The sequence below is a fragment of the Temnothorax longispinosus genome, chromosome 3 (genome assembly GCF_030848805.1).
Source record: "Temnothorax longispinosus isolate EJ_2023e chromosome 3, Tlon_JGU_v1, whole genome shotgun sequence".
In the NCBI taxonomy this organism is placed as follows: domain Eukaryota; kingdom Metazoa; phylum Arthropoda; class Insecta; order Hymenoptera; family Formicidae; genus Temnothorax; species Temnothorax longispinosus.
In genome coordinates, this window is record NC_092360.1 from 3,300,498 (window position 1) to 3,321,349 (window position 20,852).

Genomic DNA, 20,852 nt, shown 5'->3' on the forward strand with positions numbered 1-20,852 from the left:
ACTTGTTTATAATTTTTTCTAGAAATAAAATATTCTTTCATAAATCTTTTTATTTTTACAAAAGAAGAAAGCAATATTCATAATATTTAAAAATTAGTAAGTAACATAAAAATTGATTCGACAATTAAAGAATTTTATTTTTCTTCCTTTGCTTTCTTCTGTCGTCTAGTAAGTCTCTTGCCTGGCTTCTTGGTTGCTTTCTGCGTTTTTGCTCTGCCCTTTTTGTGCTTCATTATCTTCCTGTGGCTCATCCACGCAGGATAATTGCCATATTGATCCCGTAATGTTTTCTTATTATACACTCTAGCACCTTCCACTTCCATCTGTTCTTCACCTGTCTCGGCCTGAGGCTCCGCATCTTTGACCCGCTTAGCCTTCACATCTTCTTTTACTTTTTCAGCGTTGACAACTATTAATTGTAAAAATAATACAATATAAAACATTATCATGTTACATTATAATATATGTATACAACATTAAGGGCCAGTTTCACCAACGTCGATTAACTGTAACCTTCGATTAAACTCACTCTTCATCTCTTTCCAACTGTTCCTCTTAGAAAGAGACGAAGAGTGAGTTTAATCGAAGGTTACGGTTAATCGATGTTGGTGAAACTGGCCCTAAAACAGTCATTATAAGGGTTTAACTAAACTACTAAACAATTAATGCAGTTAGTGTGGATCTTACCAGTAGCGATTTCGCTAATGTCTGCCATTTCGACATCCTTCGATGAATTAGCATCAATACCAAGAGTTTTCTTCAGTCTGTCTAATTCTTTTACCGCGTAACGTTCTCTCTTGATCGCCCTGCATTTCCTTTTCCATTTACTGCGTAGAGATTTAGCCATTTTTCACACTTGTGCGTAGTGCACATGCGGTTGAATAAAAGAGGTTATTGAAGGTTATGTTTGAAACACGCGGAACCCGGAACCGCGCCCGAACCACTCGACGCGGAACTAGCGAACTAGTTGAGATCTCGAGATCTGTTACCATCTGTTACCTGCAGCAGAAAAGTTAGAAAAGTCTGAAAGTAGGACATGCCCGCGTTTTCAGTGGAACCTGGAACCACTGGTAGGCTCTATGACTTCTATGAGCATAAAATGGACGTGAATAAACAATAAACAACTATAATACGTAGCCATGTCCACGATATTTTCAGCGGGTAACATGCTACAACCACAGTCTTCGGTTCTTTTCCGAAATAATTTCCTATGCGCTTCGAAACAATTTCCTACGAAAAACCAAAAATTAAAGAATAAAATATGCTATGTTCGTTATGGAAAACTTATTATTAAGCCATTATGTTCTCAAAATATTTAGTTCTTTATAAAATAATTTTTTATGTTTACATTTAAAAAATGATTTACATTCGATAATTTCTCTACTTCTCACGTTCTTTCGAGTGTAATTTACACGATTGTGCATTAAATTGACACTGTTTTTGAAGCACTCATCCAGATACCCTACTGGGACTTTTAAATTTAAAGCGAGTTTTTGAAAGCGGCGATTCTTTGAAAGTGTTAAAAAAATCTATAAAAATTCATGTATCAGCTTTGAGGTTTCAAAAAGTGATTTCTATGCTTACATAATAGGCTGGAACCAAATTTTTTTTAGGAAGGGGAGCTGACACAAGCGTCCCGTGAGAATTATAAATGAAAAATCGACTGTGCCTTAAAAGGCCCACGGTGTCTGCGTGTAGTGTTAATTTAATGATAATCACGCAGAATTTTGCATGATTTTGCTCTACTCTCGAACATTCTTTATTATTATAATGCGATACAATCTTCTTGGAGCACATTATAATGGGGGAAGAATAAAATGTTTAAACATGAATTTGAAATGACAACAATAACAGTGTCTGTGAAGTTGGCATACATTTTCCAGCAGATCAAAAATAAAAAGGACTTCTTGTCGCATGCAGTCAAGTTCCATAGATCCTGACACTTTTTAGTAATAGTTCTGGCGATTTTACCCAAAAAACAATCGATCAAAAAAATGATCTGCTAACTTCCCGTTCAGATCATTTTCTGGCAGATCAAAAATAAAAGAGAGTTAGAGTCTCCGCACAAGACTTTCGTATGGTAACATAGTGTAACGAAACGTGGATCAACGTCAATGCACAAGAAACGTATCGGTTACGGCGTTATACGTCAATACGTTTCTTGTGCGTTGGTCTACGTTACGTTACCATACGAAAGTTTTGTGCGGAGGCTCTAATCGATACATTTCTTATGCCTTGATCCACGTTACGTTACGCTATGCTATCATACGAGAGTCCTGTGCGGAGGCTCTTTCTCGCATACAGTCAAGTTCTATAGTTTCTGATACTTTTTCGATAATTCTGGTAATTTTGCAAAAAAAAATCAATTGATAAAATTATCTACTAGTTTTCCATAGCATAGAGTAAGATGCCAACGAAATCTCGAAGTTCCGGTTTATATAAAACATTTTTCGAATAGTTCTGAACATACTGGAGCATTTTCTAAAAAGTTCCCGGCACCAGCAATATTGTATGATTTTTTTATAAATTAATACTGCCCGAAAGCCGAGTACTCTTAGAGAGAATAAAGTGATATACTGTGCGAAATGTTGGAGTTCCGGTTTATCTAAAATATTTTTCAAATAGTTCTGAACATATTTATGCATTTTCTAAAAAGTTCTCTGCACTAACAATGTTGTATAAATTTTTAATAAATTTATATCGCTCGAGCGCCGCGTACTACTTTCTTTTAATTAATAATACGTCACTTTGATTTACTTCTCAAGCTGAAGAACATTAATATGATAAACCAGAACTCTGACATTTCGTACAGCATATCACTTTATTCTCTCTAAGTACTCGGCTTTCGGGCGGTATTAATTTATTAAAAAATTATACAATATTGCTGGTGCCGGAAACTTTTTAGAAAATGTTTCAGTATGTTCAGAACTTTTCGAAAAATATTTCATATAAATCGGAACTCCGAGATTCTAGATTCTACACAGCATATCACTCTATTCTCTCTAAGTACGCGGCGCTCGGACGATTTAAATTTAGTAAAAAATCATACAACATTGCTAGTGTCGAGAATTCTTTAGAAAATGCTTTAGTATGCTCAGAACTATTTGAGAAATATTTTACATAAACCGGGACTCTGACATTTCGTACAGCATATCACTCTATTCTCTCTAAGTACGCGACGCTTGGGCGATATAAATTTATAAAAAAATCTTGCAATATAGCTAGTGTCGGGAACTCTTCAGAAAGTGCTTCAGTATGCTCAGAACTATTAAAAAAATACTTTAGATAAACCGGTACTCCGACATTTCCAACAGCATATCACTCTATTCTCTTTAAGTACTCGGCTTTCGGGCAGTATTAATTTATAAAAAAATCATGTATAACATTGCTAATATCGGGAACTTTTTAGAAAATGCTTCAGTGTGTTCAGAACTATTGGAAAAATGTTTTAACCGGAACTCCGAGATTTCATCGGCATTTCACTCTATGCTATGAAAAACTAGCAGATAATTTTTTCAATGGATTTTTTGGGCAAAATTACCAGAACCATCGCTAAAAAGTATCAGTCGACTGCTTGCGACAAGAACTCTCTTTTATTTTTTATCTGCTAGAAAATGATATGCCAACTTCACCGACATACAACACATATATATAATTTTTCACATTTTCTATTATACCGTTAAATAAAATTTTATTTGGTAAAAATGGACTATTCTAAAGGCCCTCCATGGGAATGGAAAATTTGATGCTCTATACGAATCCGATAATAGTTCTTGCATGCATATTTTAAAATTTTTTATGTTTTTGGAGTGACAAAAGTGAAAAACGACGTTCGGAGCAAACTCGACACGATTTTTTCAATGACAATTTTCAACAATTAATTAACTATCCCGGTATTAATTACTTATCAGATTATTAATACGCTTACCGGAAGGATGTTTCGGCACGAAGCTCAGAGTTTTGATCTTGCTACATAATTCCTCGCCACTTCCGTCGATCCAGATGTACTGCACCTGGATCTCATTTTCCGGTTGGGATAGATCGAGGTACTTTTGCAACAGATGAGTCTTGTCCAACTTCGCATTCGCCACATTCGCTGCATTCGAATTTTTCGTCGTCGTCGCATTTACCGCACTTGCTGCATTCGCCGCATTCAAATTTTTCAGCATAATACTATGCGACATAGGCTGCGGTCAGCTTCCCTAGTGTAACAAACAAAAAATATTGAAGATATATAAAAATAAACGACTTCCTAAAAAAATTTTGACCTTATATTAATTACTATCAATAATTATTATTCATTCCTATTATTAATATTGAATTTTTCTTCTTACATTTTTCATCTTATTTTACAAATTATATCTATAATATTTTGTAGTCTTGAAAACGTTTTATAATAAAAACGGTAATTATATAATAAAATTTTAAAATATATTCTTTACATCTGTGGAGGAATATGAAGTATGAAAGGGACAAAAAAGATGGAGGGAAAAGAGGACAGAGTGGACAGAAAGAAAATCGTAATAAAAAGTGGAGAACCAGTAAATTGTAAACTGTATTTGTTAAATAGTAAATAGTAATTGTAAAGAACGTAGAATGTAAAAACGTATATATACCTATATGCGGCGAGAAAAGACGAGAAAAAGAGTATGAGGAGGAAAAGCGCGGTGGAGAAAGGGAAGAGAGAGCGGTAAGTTGTACGGCCGCAAGCAATAAGTAGAGAGAGAGAGAGAGAGAGAGAGAGAGAGAGAGAGAGAGAGAGAGAGAGAGAGAGAGAGAGAGAGAGAGAGAGAGAGAGAGAGAGAGAGAGAGAGAGAGAGAGGCGGGCTATAGAGATAAGTGTTTTGTAAAAGGAGCGGCAGTTCTTTTGTAGCCCGCAAAAAGGCAGAAATAAATTATTATTATTGTTATTATTACTACTACTACTACTACTACTACTACTACATATTTTTTACATTGGTTCGATCATTTTTAATTATTTTTTGAATATTTTTTTAGTATTTAGAGCCCAAGAAAGAATCTTTAAAAAATAATTAATTTTTAAATAAATTTTAATAGAAACTTTTCATACTCGCAAAATATTTTTGCGCAGGTAATATAGTAAGTTTAATAAGATTAAGTAAACTATCAGACCCATATCTTTTCCGAGATATCTATAGACAGAAAAAAGTAAACATATTGATGATAGGAGTTTATCGATTGGTGTTATCGGCTTTGATTTCTCAAATAAGATTATGATGATTGCTCTATAAATTTACGAGTGCCCAAGCGTCTTTTGAAAATTTTCGGTATCTAACTTAATAGTATTACTTACAGTTTTATACGTATGCTGCTAATTGAAAAATATGCGCATTTCAATTGTTCCGATTGTCAATTCCGTAGAGCTCCTCCGAGAATCGCGCGACGGTATTCGATCGTCGTCGGAGGAGCCCCCCACAGTCCAGACTCCGCCCGAAGCCAAGATGGCCCTTGCCACCAGAGTGGATGGCCGAGCAGCTCTCGCGGAGAAAGTCCTCTAGAGGCACAATCCGCCGGGTTGTCTCGTCCGGGGATGTGGTGCCACAGTGCGTCCGGCAGCGAGATCTGGATCTCGCTCACCCTGTTTGCCACGTACGGATAAACTGAATGTGAGCAGCTAGCCGAGTGAGAAGCGTAGCAGTGCATTACTCGAGCCGAGGTAACGTCACCTGTTTTAAAGAAGCGAATTTAATTTTGGCGGCCACCATCCTTACCTCTACTCTTCCGCTTTCGTCTTCGGTCTGCAAGTAGATGACTGCGTAAGCCCGCTCGGAGGCGTCGGTAAATCCGTGGATTTTCAGCCGGCAGCCTTTCTCCTCTCTTTCTCTTACCCTCGTCTCCAGTGATTTATCTTCATCCATTTTTACTCTCAATCTGCTCCCTTCCTTTTTCCTTGCATCTAATACCTTCCACTTATCCTCTTCACTCTCCACTCTTTACTATTATCGTCGCCCATTCTCGGAGTTACTTGAATATAAGGCAAAATGTAATGATTGCAATACATTGGACATTTTGCCTTATATTCCGGTACCTCCGAGTAATATTGCCTCAAGTCGTCAGGTAGTGTGTAAGTGTCGTTATTGAGAAATATTCCATGTTTATTTAAGCGCCTGTTTATTTATACGCCTCATCCATCGAACAGCACAGCAATAATGTCCTATAATTATTGCTGTGCTGTTTGATGGATGAGGCGTATAAATTTCCATTTTACAATAAAAATAAACGACTTCCTCAAAAAATTTTGACCTTATATTAATTACTATCAATTATTATTCATTCCTATTATTAATATTGAATTTTTATTCTTACATTCTTTATCTTATTTTACAAATTATATCTATAATATTTTGTAGTCTTGAAAACGTTTTATAATAATTCTTTTATAATAAAGACGGTAATTAAAATTTAAAAATATATTCTTTACATCTGTGGAGGAATATGAAGTATAAGAGGGACAAAGAGGACGGAGGGAAAAGAAGACAGAGTGGAGAGAAAGAAAATCGTAATAAAAAGTGGAGAACCAGTAAATTATAAACTGTAATTTGTTAAATAGTAAATAGTAATTATAAAGAACGTAGAATGTAAAAACGTACATATACCTATATGCGGCGAGGAAAGACGAGAGAGAAAGTATGAGAAAGAAAAGCGCGGTGGAGAAAGGGAAGAGAGAGCGGTAAGTTGTACGGCCGCAAGGAATAGGTGAAAGAGAGAAAGAGAGAAAGAGAGGCGGGCTATAGAGATAAGTGTTTTGTAAAAGGAGTCCTTTTGTACCCCGCAAAAAGGCAGAAATAAATTATTATTATTGTTATTATTATTACTACTACTACTACATATTTTTTTAGTATTTTTAGTTTTTACAGCCCAAGAAAGAATTTTTAAAAAATAATTAATTTTTAAATAAATTTTAATAGAAACTTTTCATACTCGCAAAATATTTATGCGTAGGTAATATAATAAGTTTAATAAGATTAAGTAAACTATCAGATCCATATCTTTTCCGAGATATCTATAGACAGAAAAAATAAACATATTGATGATAGGAGTTTATCGGCTTTGATTTCTCAAATAAGATTATGATGATTGCTCTATAAATTTACGAGTGTCCGTCATATAATTGTAGTTGAGTGAGTCTCTTTAAGTCATAAGCGTCTTTTGAAAATTTTCGGTACCTAACTTAATAGTATTACTTACAGTTTTATACGTATGCTAATTGAAAAATATGCGCATTCTTCTTTTAATTAATATCGTTAATCGCGCATATATATTCGAGTGTCATTAATCTCTAAATGTATTCAGATACACTATAATCATTCATCTTGAATTGACGTTGAAGCGAGAAAATACGTTATAAGAATTCTTGCAACGTACATTAAAATAGAAACATTTTTCAATAAAATAGTGTTTGTAATCGATATAGAGCAGACTTGTAAAACATATCGAAAACTTTTTTTATTTGGGTAATTAATAAATAATCCATATGTGTCAAATTATGTTTAATCAAGGAAAAAAATTAACTGCTTAACAGTTGCCGAATTGAAATAAATATTTGCTTTCACATATTACATTGTATCTCTCTAAATCAGTGGAAAGTCACTGGAGTGGCATATCAGTCTAAAGTATGCCACTCCAGTGACTTTTCACTTATTTAGATTTAGAGAGTAATAAAATGCGAGTCTTTAGTATATTTTAACATACTACAACAATAATTTTTTTCATTTTGCGCTGTACGTTGCAAGAATAATTTAGCTCTTACGTCATTTTTCCTCTCCTTATAGTCACAATTTCATCAAGTGTCACGCTGAGTATACTCAGTCTTGATTTACTTTTTCTATTAAACATTTGCAGAAGATTTCTCCATTACAATGAAGTACTTGGTATTCGCTTTAATCGTCATAGTCGCTATCAACGGCATAACGACTGCTCCAAGTTCTACGGAGTCTAAGGCTGTATGCTCTCCCTGGCTCGGATATGTAAGTAATAATAGAAATAACAAAAAGTAAAGATAATAATTGTGCGCTTGTGATTTCTTCTCTACGAAAATCGTGTACACATTATATTTTTTGCAACTTTAACTAATTATAACTTAATATCACAATTTCTAATATCGCAATCAATATACGTATTTATAACGGAAGACATTGCTGTTTAACGAATCGTTATGATTATAGTGCCAGCTCACCGAACAATGCTGTCGTGATTTAGTATGCCTGGGATATAAAGCTAAATGTGTTCCTGGAAAAATTGAAAACGATAACAGACCTATCGGAGAGGGGCCATTTCCTCCAAAAAATTAAAACAAAGAAGATTCAGTTTTGACATTAATAATAATACTGGAAGAGTGGAAATAAGAATGCATAATACACTCCAAACGATTATATGATATTGCTTTCACGTTATAAAGTAAATGTTTAATTACGTATACATGTGTATTAAAGCGCTATGTATTTTCGTTTTCTACAGAACGATTTATTAAACAATTTGTTCTATTGCCCAAATTGTATATTTATTATAATTACATCTTGCATTTTTGTTAGTTGTAATGTTTTATTAATTAGATCAGTAAAAAATTTAATTAAAATACATATATATATATATTATTTTTATATATACAAGATTATATATGTAAAAATAAGAAATATTACTAAAAAATAATTAGTTACATTATTCGCGAATATCGTGATTATCGTAATAAAAATAATTAGTTACATTATTCGCAAATATCGTGATTATCGTAATATTTCTTATATAACGTTTCTTGATGCGTAAGTAAAACTGTCTCGTCTAGACATTTACGCATACTTCTATTATAGTTCGACGAAGAAAGATGAATCAGAACGTCGCGTCGTCCCGCAAAAATTATTTCTGTAGGTAGTATAAGCTATCGTTATTCAGTCGTAGGACGCATTTTCGCAATGAGCGACTAAAATGATCGATAAGCGATGGTCATTGGTCGTTGGCTTATCTCGGTGATACCTATAATAGCGTAGCACTATATAGCACCTCGCATCCGCGTCCATGATGCGGGACGGAACGAATAAAAAAAAAACGAAGAAGAACTATAAATGATTTGATTTACTATGTGTAGAATTAATTTAGGATTTTTTTTCTTAATTTTAGTCCGACTATTATAGTGAATCGTGAATGGATGGCGATCGTTCTTTTCAATCACTCAATTAATTATTAATTCCCGCGTTTAACGAATGGTTCAAGCTATTCATTTAAAGCGTCTTCTCGCGCGATTCACTTATTCAGAGTAGAAATTGAAACGAAGGCCAGGAGACGTGAATTTCAAGGTTATCGTTTCGCTGCGACACGCGGGACAACGGTTCTATTAAAAGATTCGGATGTATCGCGCTTCGAGACATTTATATCTCGTGTAAAATTCACTCACCGATCACGGAGCACTGCAGGAGACTCGCTAAATCACAGCCGGGAAGTTCATATGTACTTACGGCGTCCAGCACGGCGTTCGGCGTTTACTTCGTCCATACGACGGCACCTCACTCGTTGGACTCGACACAAGAAGGAACGGAATATTCGGCGTACGTTCACTTTGCGATACTCCGTAACCAAATTTCTTTTCGTTCATCCACGAGAAAAGAATTAAGTACGCGAGCGACAACGACATCTCGCAACCTCGCACCGGTCGATCGTTGTTGATGGTTGTTGACGCGTCACGTATGACACGTATCACTTGCGCCGCTTGCGCGCGTCGCTGCCGAATGCCGCCACTGCCGCCGCACCCGCCGCCGCACAGTCGGATAAGACGAGACGTCGAACGCCTGGCTCGCGAATCGCGAGTCGAGGCCCCAGATCCGGCCAATCACGTTCGGCCGCTCCGAGCCGCCGGCGCGGCGGCGCGACGCAGCGGCGTACATACCAGACGCCATACTAGGCGCGATCGTTGAACTTGGAAACAGCGTACGTTCAAAGTCGCTGCGCGGCTGATTGTTTTTGCCGGTGAATGGCCTTACCGCTTGTTTCCGTCAACGCTCGGAGGACCGTTACCTGCGGAAGTCACTAGACACTGGGGTATCATTCTCCCGATGGATTTTGCACAGGTGAGAAGTGTTCGTGCTCCGCGCGCCCGTCGCAGTCAGCAGTGTGCTCCGCGGCTGTGGGTGCTGTGTGTTATTCGGAACGCGCTCGTTTCTGCGATTGGCACTCCTGCTCCTCGTTCCGCGGGACGCCAGAATAATCGACTACGCGGGTACGCGCCGTACGCGTTCAACAATTTCCAAGTGTATCAAGTGTGTGTCGGAATGAATGTGTCGTGTGAATCGGAAACGGAGACGCTTGCTCGAGGCGGAGACGTCGAGGCGAAGGACGCGAAGGTACGTGCCGTACGCATATAGGCATTTAAGCAGTTGTGATTTGCAGTTTCGTTTTAACATTCGCGGACGATAATCGTGGGGCTCGAATGTAGCATTCATTTATCTCGTGTCGTGCTTTGAATGCCGGAATTATCGATCGTGTGATTTATCCGATTCTCTCCGTATATAAAGAAAACGAGGGCCGAGCCGGCCGAGTGATATTGTCGTATCGAGTGATTCATAACGAACGGAACGCCCGTTCGTGAATGTGCTTTATAATCTCGTATAAATTTCGCGTCGCGTAAAGTTAGCGGCCCCGGCAGTCACGATTCTTCGTCGTGTAAATTAATAATGCATATTAATAATGTAGTTTCGCGAGATTTACGAGTTCGATACGTACTGCGCGATATTTAATTCATTTCAGCGTATCGTTGATTAACCATGCAACTTCGTGTCTTTCCGCTTAATTCGCCAAGTTATCGACATCTTGGAGCATTTCGTCGCCATTAACGTAACGCGGTACAATATATATTACACAGTAAATTACTTCCTTCCCACGGGTACGAGCTTGGCGAGTTGGGAAGGCTCAGTACCCCGAGGATGTTACCCAAACAAAACTCTCGTTCTGCTTGGATAAAAATTTAAAGACGGAGTAAAGCTATAACGTACCCTCCGTCCGCCGATTTAATTGAATAAACGAACCGCAGCCGGTTCGTCGCGTTTGCTTCGGGAGTGCCGTTCAAGTAATCGGACTGACTAAAAAACTTTCAAAGTCCATTTGAAGAATATTACGGTATACTTGACGAAATATTCTTATCATGGGCTTTTTAAACGGGAGTGTCGTACAGTATCGCGCGAAAGACTTTTACTCATATAATTAGTCCGCGCGCGATTGTAGTTTATTATCCGCGAGTGTTTCTCGCGAGTGTCCTGAGCGAGAAGGTGATAGAAGGAGGAGAAGGAGGAGGAGAACGCCTGATGCCCTGAGAGGAAGTGGAGGTCTGAAAGAGACATCGGGCCTCGGTGGAGCAACCTTGGGGTGAGTATCATCTCTTATCTGCATAATAATTCTTTTCCATTTATTCAGATTGTTTTATTTCGATAAGTTAAAAATAATTAGAGCAAGAGAAATTATCCAAATTTTTATAAAAATTTATTTTTGTAAAGATCTTTTTGAGGAAATAGATAATTGTATTATTAAATATCTCACACATTGAAAAACGAATTATAGAGGCGAATAAGAATCATATTTTGAAAGGTTAATTATTTTGAGCGCTTCTTTAATTTTATTTTTATCTTTGTATGTTACAGTATCATCGTAGCTACGTTGCTGAATAACTCCGCCCGTTGCGCATCGGATCGGTGAGTCAAAAATTTTTTTTATCGAGGTAACAAATCTACGATTATAATGAAATATAGAGTAAATGTATCTCGGTACATATCAAATTATAACAATAAATGATAGTATAAAAATATATTACATCTCGTAGATCCGTTGCCTTAAAATGGATGGGCTAAAACTGATTACGGAAAATATTTAATCTTGGTGATACTTGTTTATATGATGTATTGTACTTATTGTGCGATTGTGCTTGAGCGGTTTGAGGAAATATCGTACACTTCGCATGCACGGAGCTCGCAAAGAGCTCATAACAGTTTATCTAATTATATTGACCATGTGCTGTAATATTGACGAATTGCCGCGTTCTACATAAATCATTGTTGAAGAAAATTTTAAATCTTAGATAAATGACAATTTTAAATATATGTATTTTATATCAAATTATATTAGAATTTTATTTCGCGAATTTGAATTAATGTAATATACAGAATAGATTTTCGAAATTTTGTTACATTAGTCAATTCTACTGTTAATATATATTTTAGCACCGAGAAATAAGAAGTAAAACAATATTACTATCACAATTAATTTAGTAGTGATTATTAAGATACAAAATTTTTATTTAGATTTTTTCTAAAAAATTATTTTTATGATATTATTTTTCTTGAATAAAAGAGAATAAATAAAATATTGTGTTAGGTGTCATAAAAAAAAAATATCTGTTACAGATAGGTCAAAATTATTAATTAGTTATTAGGATGTCTGTTATTTATACATATATTCATCCATTCCTTTTCTACATATTTATCCATCAAGATTAAATATTATATAAATTGATGCAAAGAAGCAATATATAGATATATTTAAAAAATGCCAGTCGGCATAAATATAAGCATAAATAAGAGGGATAAGAAATATTTTGGCCTTATTATGCAATTTATTTCATAGAATATAGAAAATGTGATAATGGTTATTTTAAATTTATTTTAACAAAGCATCGATTTTACCCTAATTTTTTGTAGCCTATCCATCTATTTTTGATTGAGAAATTGATTTTATGCCAGTCAAGTAATACATGACGTAAGATTTTAATTTATTTTTTTAGATCTCTTACGTCATTTATTTTCTATATCTTACTTGACACACTTTCAAGATGCGAACCGCATGAAAAACATGCACAATCACGCATCTTCGTATTTTTGCGGTCGGTTTTTGCATTTTTCGAGAAATTTTCCGTTATTAATTTTTTAATTTTGCCTACATTACGAATTCAATATTTATATAACATAAAGTAAATTTTTTTCTATACTTGATGATTATAATTCCTAATTAAAAGAACGGGTCACAAAAGAAACGGTCAATTAATATTCTCAAGCAGATAACGGAATTAGTGCGAAATTCTTTTTGATCATTGCTGTATCAATTTTTATAGATTAATATTTTATTTTAAATTAATTTCTTGTTGTCATGGATTTTTCGATACGATCGATGTTTACATATATAATTCAAATCGAACGTAATGTTATTTGTCGACGATGATAATAATCCGACAGTAGAAAAAGTTTCTTTCCTTTTTATTAATTTCTATATAGTCGAAATACCTACAATCAAGAAAAGGTAGGTCCAATCTGGCCTAAAAAAAGAAGACTGGATACGATAAGATAAGTTTGATAAGTGGTCAGCATTGACCACATTGATGAAATATGTACATAAGGTAACGTACAAAGTGGTTTGATATATCTATTTGTTTATTAGTCCAAAGTAGGGCTAGTTTCTCTATATTTTCTCGCATATGTGCGAGATCGGAAAGACCCTAATTAAATTTCAATCGCGCGCGTGTTAAAACCCTCAATTTCCACATTTTCCACATCTCAAGTGATCATGTTATGATGTGGAAAATGTGGAAATTGTGGGTTTTAACACTTGAGAAGTATACCCCGTTTCAAATATTCCGCTGGATTAATTTGCAAATCAGGCTACTTATAAATCGTGTTACGATCATAAAAAAAGATTTGTTGTATTAGGTTGTAACACGGGTAGGTAGGAAAATGGATAAGTATAATAGGACTATAAAATATACTGAAATGCGGGTAGGTAGAAATTTGGGTAGGCAGGGACAAGGGGATATAATTTGATAATTTAAAAGGTTGTAGACAAAATAAAAATAATAATATAATAATAAACAATTAATATAATAATAATATAATAATACAATAATAAAAAATATATAATTATATTTATTATTATTATTATTTATTTATTATTTAATATTTAAGACTTTAATATATTTAAAACTGTCTGATGTGATTTAAAATGAAATTTTTAATTGATTACGTTTTTGCTACTATTTCGTTGTGAAAAGCTTTCGCCGACGAGATCGATGAAATTTCATATATAATGTTTAACATTTTTGTTTTATTGCTGTCCGTTATGACGTTATTCGTGTTCATTATCTTGCAAAGCAAAATATCCGTAAACTCTATTGTTGCGATATTGATGCAATGTCCTTAAATAAATTTAAATACATTGATGCTTTTTTATATAATAAATTCGTTTTTGAAGGCTGGCACATAAAAACTGTACGTATTTCACTTGTGCGCGAAGTGCCTTGAAAGAAAAGAGGGTATAACGTCGGCAGCAGATTGCGTACATTGTATTTTATTCTTTATGCTATTTTTAAACAACGCTTGATATAAATCTTTTTATTCTCGTTATTTGTTTTTATGCCTTTTTCTAAAAAGGTATTTTAAAATCTTAGAGGACAAGCTTTAAAAAAAAAAATAAAAGACGATAACTTCAACAGCAATCTATGCAACCTTTATACCTTTATAATTACAAACTTTCTTTGAAATTACCTAATATTTATATTCTGACTATGAATACGGCAGAGCTTCAGTATCGACAATTCAAATAAATCGATCACGAATCATTTGTCCGTTTTATTTTTTTTCTAAATAATAATATTTTATCCATAAAATGTGAACAGCGAAAGAGAACCGAACCAATTTTGTAACACTAACCGGTCAATTCTCTTTCGGCAATACCATGCCAAATCGTTAATGGCAATTTTCGTTTTTTGTAGAATCTGCAGTTACAAATATTTCAAATGATAGATACTTAAGACACTCGTGTTACTTTTCCAGTAGAGACAAATTCAACATTAACCACCATTCCAATTAGGAAAACAGATAGGATTCTAAGTTCTACAAGTAATATTGTATTCTCCAGGTATATGCAGGTGTGTGCGTGCAAGTGGGTCTCTTCACACGCACCCTCGTCGCTCCGCGACTTAATAAAGCTCATCTAATAATAATTCGTTGAGCGTGCAACGGTTACAATTTTTAAAATATGCGGCGTTTGCAATAATGTTAATTGTAATATTATTGTAATATCATTATTAATATTATTCATTGTTAATATTATTAAAATAAATTTCAATTTTTAGTCGATAGAGGAAAGTAAGAAGGAACATAGGAAAGGAAGTAGAGGAATGTATGTAAAACACAAAGTAAGCAGATAAAACTTTCTACCGAGCAGTGAGAGAATTAAAAAATTTTTTATTAATGTATCTCAAAGCCACTATATTAATATTCGGCCGATTGTCTGCATGCGTTTGAGAAAGTTTTGATTATACATTCTGTATTGCATAACATATACGTTCAAATTTCCGTTTCTTGGTTGTAACTATTTAAATTGATATTGAAGTTTGCATAATTTTTGTCAGCAGCTAGACAAATTGTTTAAAAGGAAACGGGTTTCTGACCAGAGCTGTTGCAAATGTCACAGCGGTTGCAATCACGTAACATTTAACACTATCAGAGCAAGACAAGTCTTTCAAGTTACAAGCAACACTTTACTTTGGAATTAAACACGCCTCTTGGAGAAGGTATATTAATATACACTTAAAGTTCACTCAAATACATTTGGATTTATAAAAAATATATTTTTCTTTAAATCGCTTAATAAACAAATAAAGTAAATTACTTAAAAATTCCAATTCTTTGCTTAATATTTTTTTATACAGTTCTACGAGCATTGATAATTCTTACAATTTGTCTGTTTATACATATATGAGATTATATATTTAAATAATTTGTGTTATTTAAGATTATATAAATATACATATATAAATTATACTACTTATAATTATACTTATAATTATACTACTTATAATAATCTATTATGTAATTTCTATAATAAAAATATTTTTATATATAAATTTACCTAATATATATAATATATAATCTTATATATGATTGTATATTATTGTCAGTTATCGTAATATATTGTTAATTATAAAAATGCACAAGAGTATAATAAATGTAAGAATGATATTTTTATACACATATACATTTATTATATGAAAATATTATAAGGAACATGACTTATTCAAGAATTATTTATTCCTAGATAAAAATACAAATAATTAATAAAACATATTTTTTAAATCATGTTTCTTATATGACTCATATACGTTAACGCGGAATGCATTTAAATAATATTCACCAACATAAAGTCATAAATAACGAGAAACGTACAAATCTTAGAAAGGCCTAATATTAAAAAAAATCTAAACAGCATTTAAATAAAGATCAATATTTTCCGCAATCATTTTCGCATATTGATTAGCATTCATTGACAGCTCTTTAAATGATTCGTCATAATATGTTTCCTCGACCATTAAATCCATAACCGTGGAACATGAAGTCACCATTTCGTACCAAATGCGTTTGTAGATTTGTAATTCTCTATCATTCTCAATTGTTGTGCGAAATTTTTTACGAGCGTCCTCTAAACACTCTACTCGTCGTTTGTGTAATTTTATTTGTTCATCTCTTCGTTCTTCAAAACCTGCAAAATATTTGTATGTATCCGAAATTTTAAGTGTTATCTTCGCATAATTTTCGATGTCAGTGTCTGCAGTAAAATATTCCTTCGCTGCTTCAAGTTCTCTCACAGTTTTTATGAAAACCGATTTGGCATCAGCAAGATTCAATATACATGTTTCTGTGATCATACTAGTTATATGTTTCAATTCTTCTTCTAGTAGGTCAGAAATCATTAAATTTGACTCCTTAGATTTTGTCTCTAATTTTGACATTTCATCTTGTATTTCAGAAGATTTTTCTTTATTCTGTGAAAATTTTTTCATCCAGAAACGTAAAAGAGAAACTCCATAGAAACCCCATGATCTAGCACTAATGGCAAAGGCATTATTAAAACTTTTATTCAAATTAAGAGAAGCTTTTTTCTCTGCCGACAAATTTTCAACAAATCTATCTATTACATAATCTCCAATAGCAATGCGACTTTTAGCTTCAGTGAACAGATCGTTTGCTAGAAAGTATCTAGACAGATCAAATAAAGTTAAAGCTATATAAAGACATTTGTCGTCATATTTTGTTTTGCCATATATCATTTCTACCATTTGGTTGTTTAATAATGAATGCGTGTATATTACAAATTCGCGCTTATCTTGCGACCTAATGAGATATTGACGTCCTAAGTCCTGTAAAGTTGTATGATGCAAACTGTTCAAGATAATTTTAGGATTCGATTCTTTTTCTTTAATTCCAACAAGATTTGCTACGTGGATGGGATCAGGATAATTATCCTTATTTGTGTACGTGTGATATAGTAACATTGCTGTATTCAAGAATTCATTATCTTTCTTTTTCTCAAATTTCTCAGAAATTGAATGCAATTCGTTCAGTGCACCTATAGATGTCAATATAGCTTTACGGTCAAACATTTTTCCTTTTAACAGTTCCAAACAACTTGAAAGACAGTCTAGAGCAGTTTCTAAATCGTCTATATCCGTAGATGTAACATATTCTAAGCCAATGTTGTAATAAGCTGTCGCTAAAGCAACACGATCATCAAAATTTTGGTCCTTTAAAACATTGACATTATGATACAACACATTCATCCTCTCCTGTAACGCTTTTATTTTGTTTCTCTTCTTAGCAAGTTTAGTGTCTTTATCCATGTACTTTACTTCAAACGACAATTGTAGAACTCCCAAAAATTTCTTACTAATATTCATACTTGTAGCGGATTCGGCCGGTACCGTTTCTGTATAAACAATAAGAATTAATGGTTAGAAATCATTACATGGACATTTATTTACCTAAATTATTTGTATACGTTACCGAGTTGAAGACTTGCTAGTTTTTCTTCTATTACTTGTTTGAAGTACGCGAACATTATTGCTCAATATTAATATAAAGAAAATTTTTAGTATAAATTTATAAACTTGTTGTATTCTGACTTGCAAGTTTATCAAACGTTCTCTAATCCTGGATGGGGGATTTCCACATACACGTGCTATACACAAAATTAGTTTACATTTCCGATATCCAATGAAAATGTATATTTTATAGGAATAAAATTTCTCTTTATGTAGGGTCTCTAGCGCGTTCTCCTATAGGATATCGAATTGTGACGTTGAGCATAGACAAGTTTTCCGAAAGAGGCATAAATCTCACCCAATGACCTAAGGTGTCAAATTTATTTATTTATTTGTCGAGTATGGTTTTTCAAAAGAGCTCATTGGAATAAACATCTTTTTTATTATAAAATCTAACAATTTAACTTTATGTTAATATTAAAACAAAAATTACGCAAGTTTTATGTTAAATGGGGAATTCTCGAAACACATCTACAAATGAAAATTTTTATAACCAAACATCTCGATTGTTTTAATTTTTATGTGTTACATAATGATAAATGTATTTACATACATATACGCATACATATACATATATATACATAATGATAAATACTACAAATGATAAATGTTTAAAGTTTTCGACCAATCAGATTGTTCAATATTTGCGTGGCCAATGACGTGGCACAATGAAGTTGCCTGCAGATATCGAGTTTCGATAATATCTTTCTACACATGGATACAGTAGTAACACTATTAAATTTAACTATTTAATTTAATTTATTTATTTTCTTAATCCTACGTTCTTTGTTACGCGTAAAAGTCTGCGCGTAAAATACTTAAGATAAATATAGCAATGCTGGGACACGTATTTATGTCTGGACATTTTTATCATTTTATTTAAATAAGTTATAACGCGAAATAAAATCAAAGAATCAAAGATACAAATATTTTTTTTGTATTATATTTTTATCTTTGATTTTAATTTGCGTTGTAGTTATTTAAAAACCAAAATGATAAAGTTGTCCAGACATAGGTTGTAAGTGCCCTGGCATTGGTACACTTACCTTATATCATTGGTACACTTACCTTATATCATTCCACTACTCTTGCGTTCGGGGAGCGCGTTGTTAGCGCTATTTGCTTATTCTATCTTTGTTTTACACTTGGGCTGCGTTCGGGGAGCGCGCTATTAGCGCTATTGAATCATTTTGTCTTTATCGCTCAGCAGGTATAAAACAAGGATAGAATAAGCAAATAGCGCTAATAGCGCGCTCCCCGAATCCAGCCTTGATGAGCGATAAAGATAGAATGATGCAATAGCGCTAATAGCACGCTCCCCGAACGCAGCCTACATGCGATTTCAAGTCACGATGCACGAATAATAAGATAATACGCGTTTGATCCGAAAACGTCTATAACTTTAGATACGTTCCATATGCGAACTTTCCGCCAACCTGATTAGTCAATTTTAAACTTCTTCTGCTTAAAAAAAATAAATCGCAACACCGCAATGCATGTCAATTTTTGCATCGAAATGCTTTCGGGGATTTGTTAACATTCGTCGACAAGACAGGGACTTTTTGCTAAGAATGCGTGAATTATTATCGCATTATAAATATCAATATATACCTGCAAAGAATTATGCGCATCTGTTGCCAGCGTATGCAACGGCCGTGGGATCATTGGACAGGATTAAAATTTTATTGCAAGCACAGCACGAGCACTACAAACATTGAGGTGAAAATGTAAACTCTTTTGTCAATAATAGATGCAAATAATACAATAAAGTATTTGTACGCGACGTATATGAATAAGTACGTAAAAATTTGCAGTTGTTTTCTCGAGTTTCAGGAAAATTATTTGACGCGAAAATTTCTCTACTTTGTATAAAGGTAATTTCGTTTAAATGATCAGACTGTGCCATACGCAGCGATGCAATTTACAGCGTATGAACAATATTAAAAAATGCTGAAAAATTGGATATTAGGGCCTGTTCGAATACAGTAGCGATATTTGAACACGTATCAAAATTTTCGGATTTAATGCCGTCCTGCTTTATCTTATAAATAAAAATATTCAGATTACTTTAATTACTTAGATTGACGTCAATAATTCAATTGTTTTACTTATTACTAACTATTTGAAAACCCTCCTGTGTTGATAAGAAAATTGATAGCATCGCAAAAAATATCAGTTTAACTGGAAGTCGAATATTTCATATTCACTAAATAATACTTAATATACCTATTAATACTGTAAGATAAACTCTAATTTTCAGTCGATATAGAGGAAATCTCAGAAGGAACAAGTAGAGATAAGATCCATATCTAAAAAAGAGATGTAAAGTCGATACTCGAATCTGTCGAAGTTTATTGTTGCTTTTCCGCGATGCGGATTCTCTCGCTGCGATTACTTCATTTGCAAGTGTAATCGTATATTTTGACAGTTGTGTGTATCAAGAAGTTAATAGTGTATAGTAATAGCATAAAGTTAAAGCTAAATAGCGCACGCGAAATGTGAAAAAATTAATTAAAATTTTCAATTGCTTATAACAATTGGAATTTGCAATTTCTTGTAACTTAAACTTATTTTTCTCAAAGATTGTCTTCTTAGCTTTAAAATGCTTTTCTGAAGATTTCTCTACGACAAAATATAACCAGAAATATTAATTCGTAAAGTAGACGACATTTTTGACGAAAATTGTATTGTTTATAACTTTTGTAAAAAAATTTTGTTGGACAAACAAAAAAATACCTGTTTGCTTATTTTATTTATATTTCATGTAAAAAAAGTTTTAATCAATTTAAAAAATACGAGGTCAAATCTTGTCCGATTTAACGTGGAATCGCTCATATATAAAACACAAACTAAACAGATGAAACTTTCTATCTAACAGTGAGAGAATTAAAAAAGGGGGGAGGGTCCATAACGCCGTCTCTGAATTTTATTTTAAAATGTCAGAAACGTTTTATTTTTATAAGAATTATTGAAATTAGGTGATTTTAGG

General features: G+C 33.5%; 2 protein-coding genes across 2 annotated transcripts; both read right to left on the reverse strand.

Annotated features, from left to right (window-relative positions):
- Nucleotides 1-32: 32 nt before the first annotated feature.
- On the reverse strand, nt 33-6,167 carry LOC139809544 (protein LLP homolog). Its single transcript, XM_071772483.1, has 5 exons — nt 5,733-6,167; nt 5,315-5,599; nt 3,929-4,202; nt 688-999; nt 33-409 (listed from the first exon to the last, which is right to left on the reverse strand). Exons 4-5 carry the CDS (start codon nt 845-847, stop codon nt 135-137), a joined length of 435 nt encoding a protein of 144 aa, XP_071628584.1. The 5' UTR covers nt 848-999; nt 3,929-4,202; nt 5,315-5,599; nt 5,733-6,167; the 3' UTR covers nt 33-134.
- Nucleotides 6,168-16,188: 10,021 nt separating this feature from the next.
- LOC139810450 (KIF-binding protein-like) lies at nt 16,189-17,920 on the reverse strand. Its single transcript, XM_071774002.1, has 2 exons — nt 17,826-17,920; nt 16,189-17,748 (listed from the first exon to the last, which is right to left on the reverse strand). The coding sequence occupies exons 1-2, from the start codon at nt 17,878-17,880 to the stop codon at nt 16,244-16,246; spliced, it is 1,560 nt and encodes a 519-aa protein (XP_071630103.1). The 5' UTR covers nt 17,881-17,920; the 3' UTR covers nt 16,189-16,243.
- Nucleotides 17,921-20,852: the final 2,932 nt, after the last annotated feature.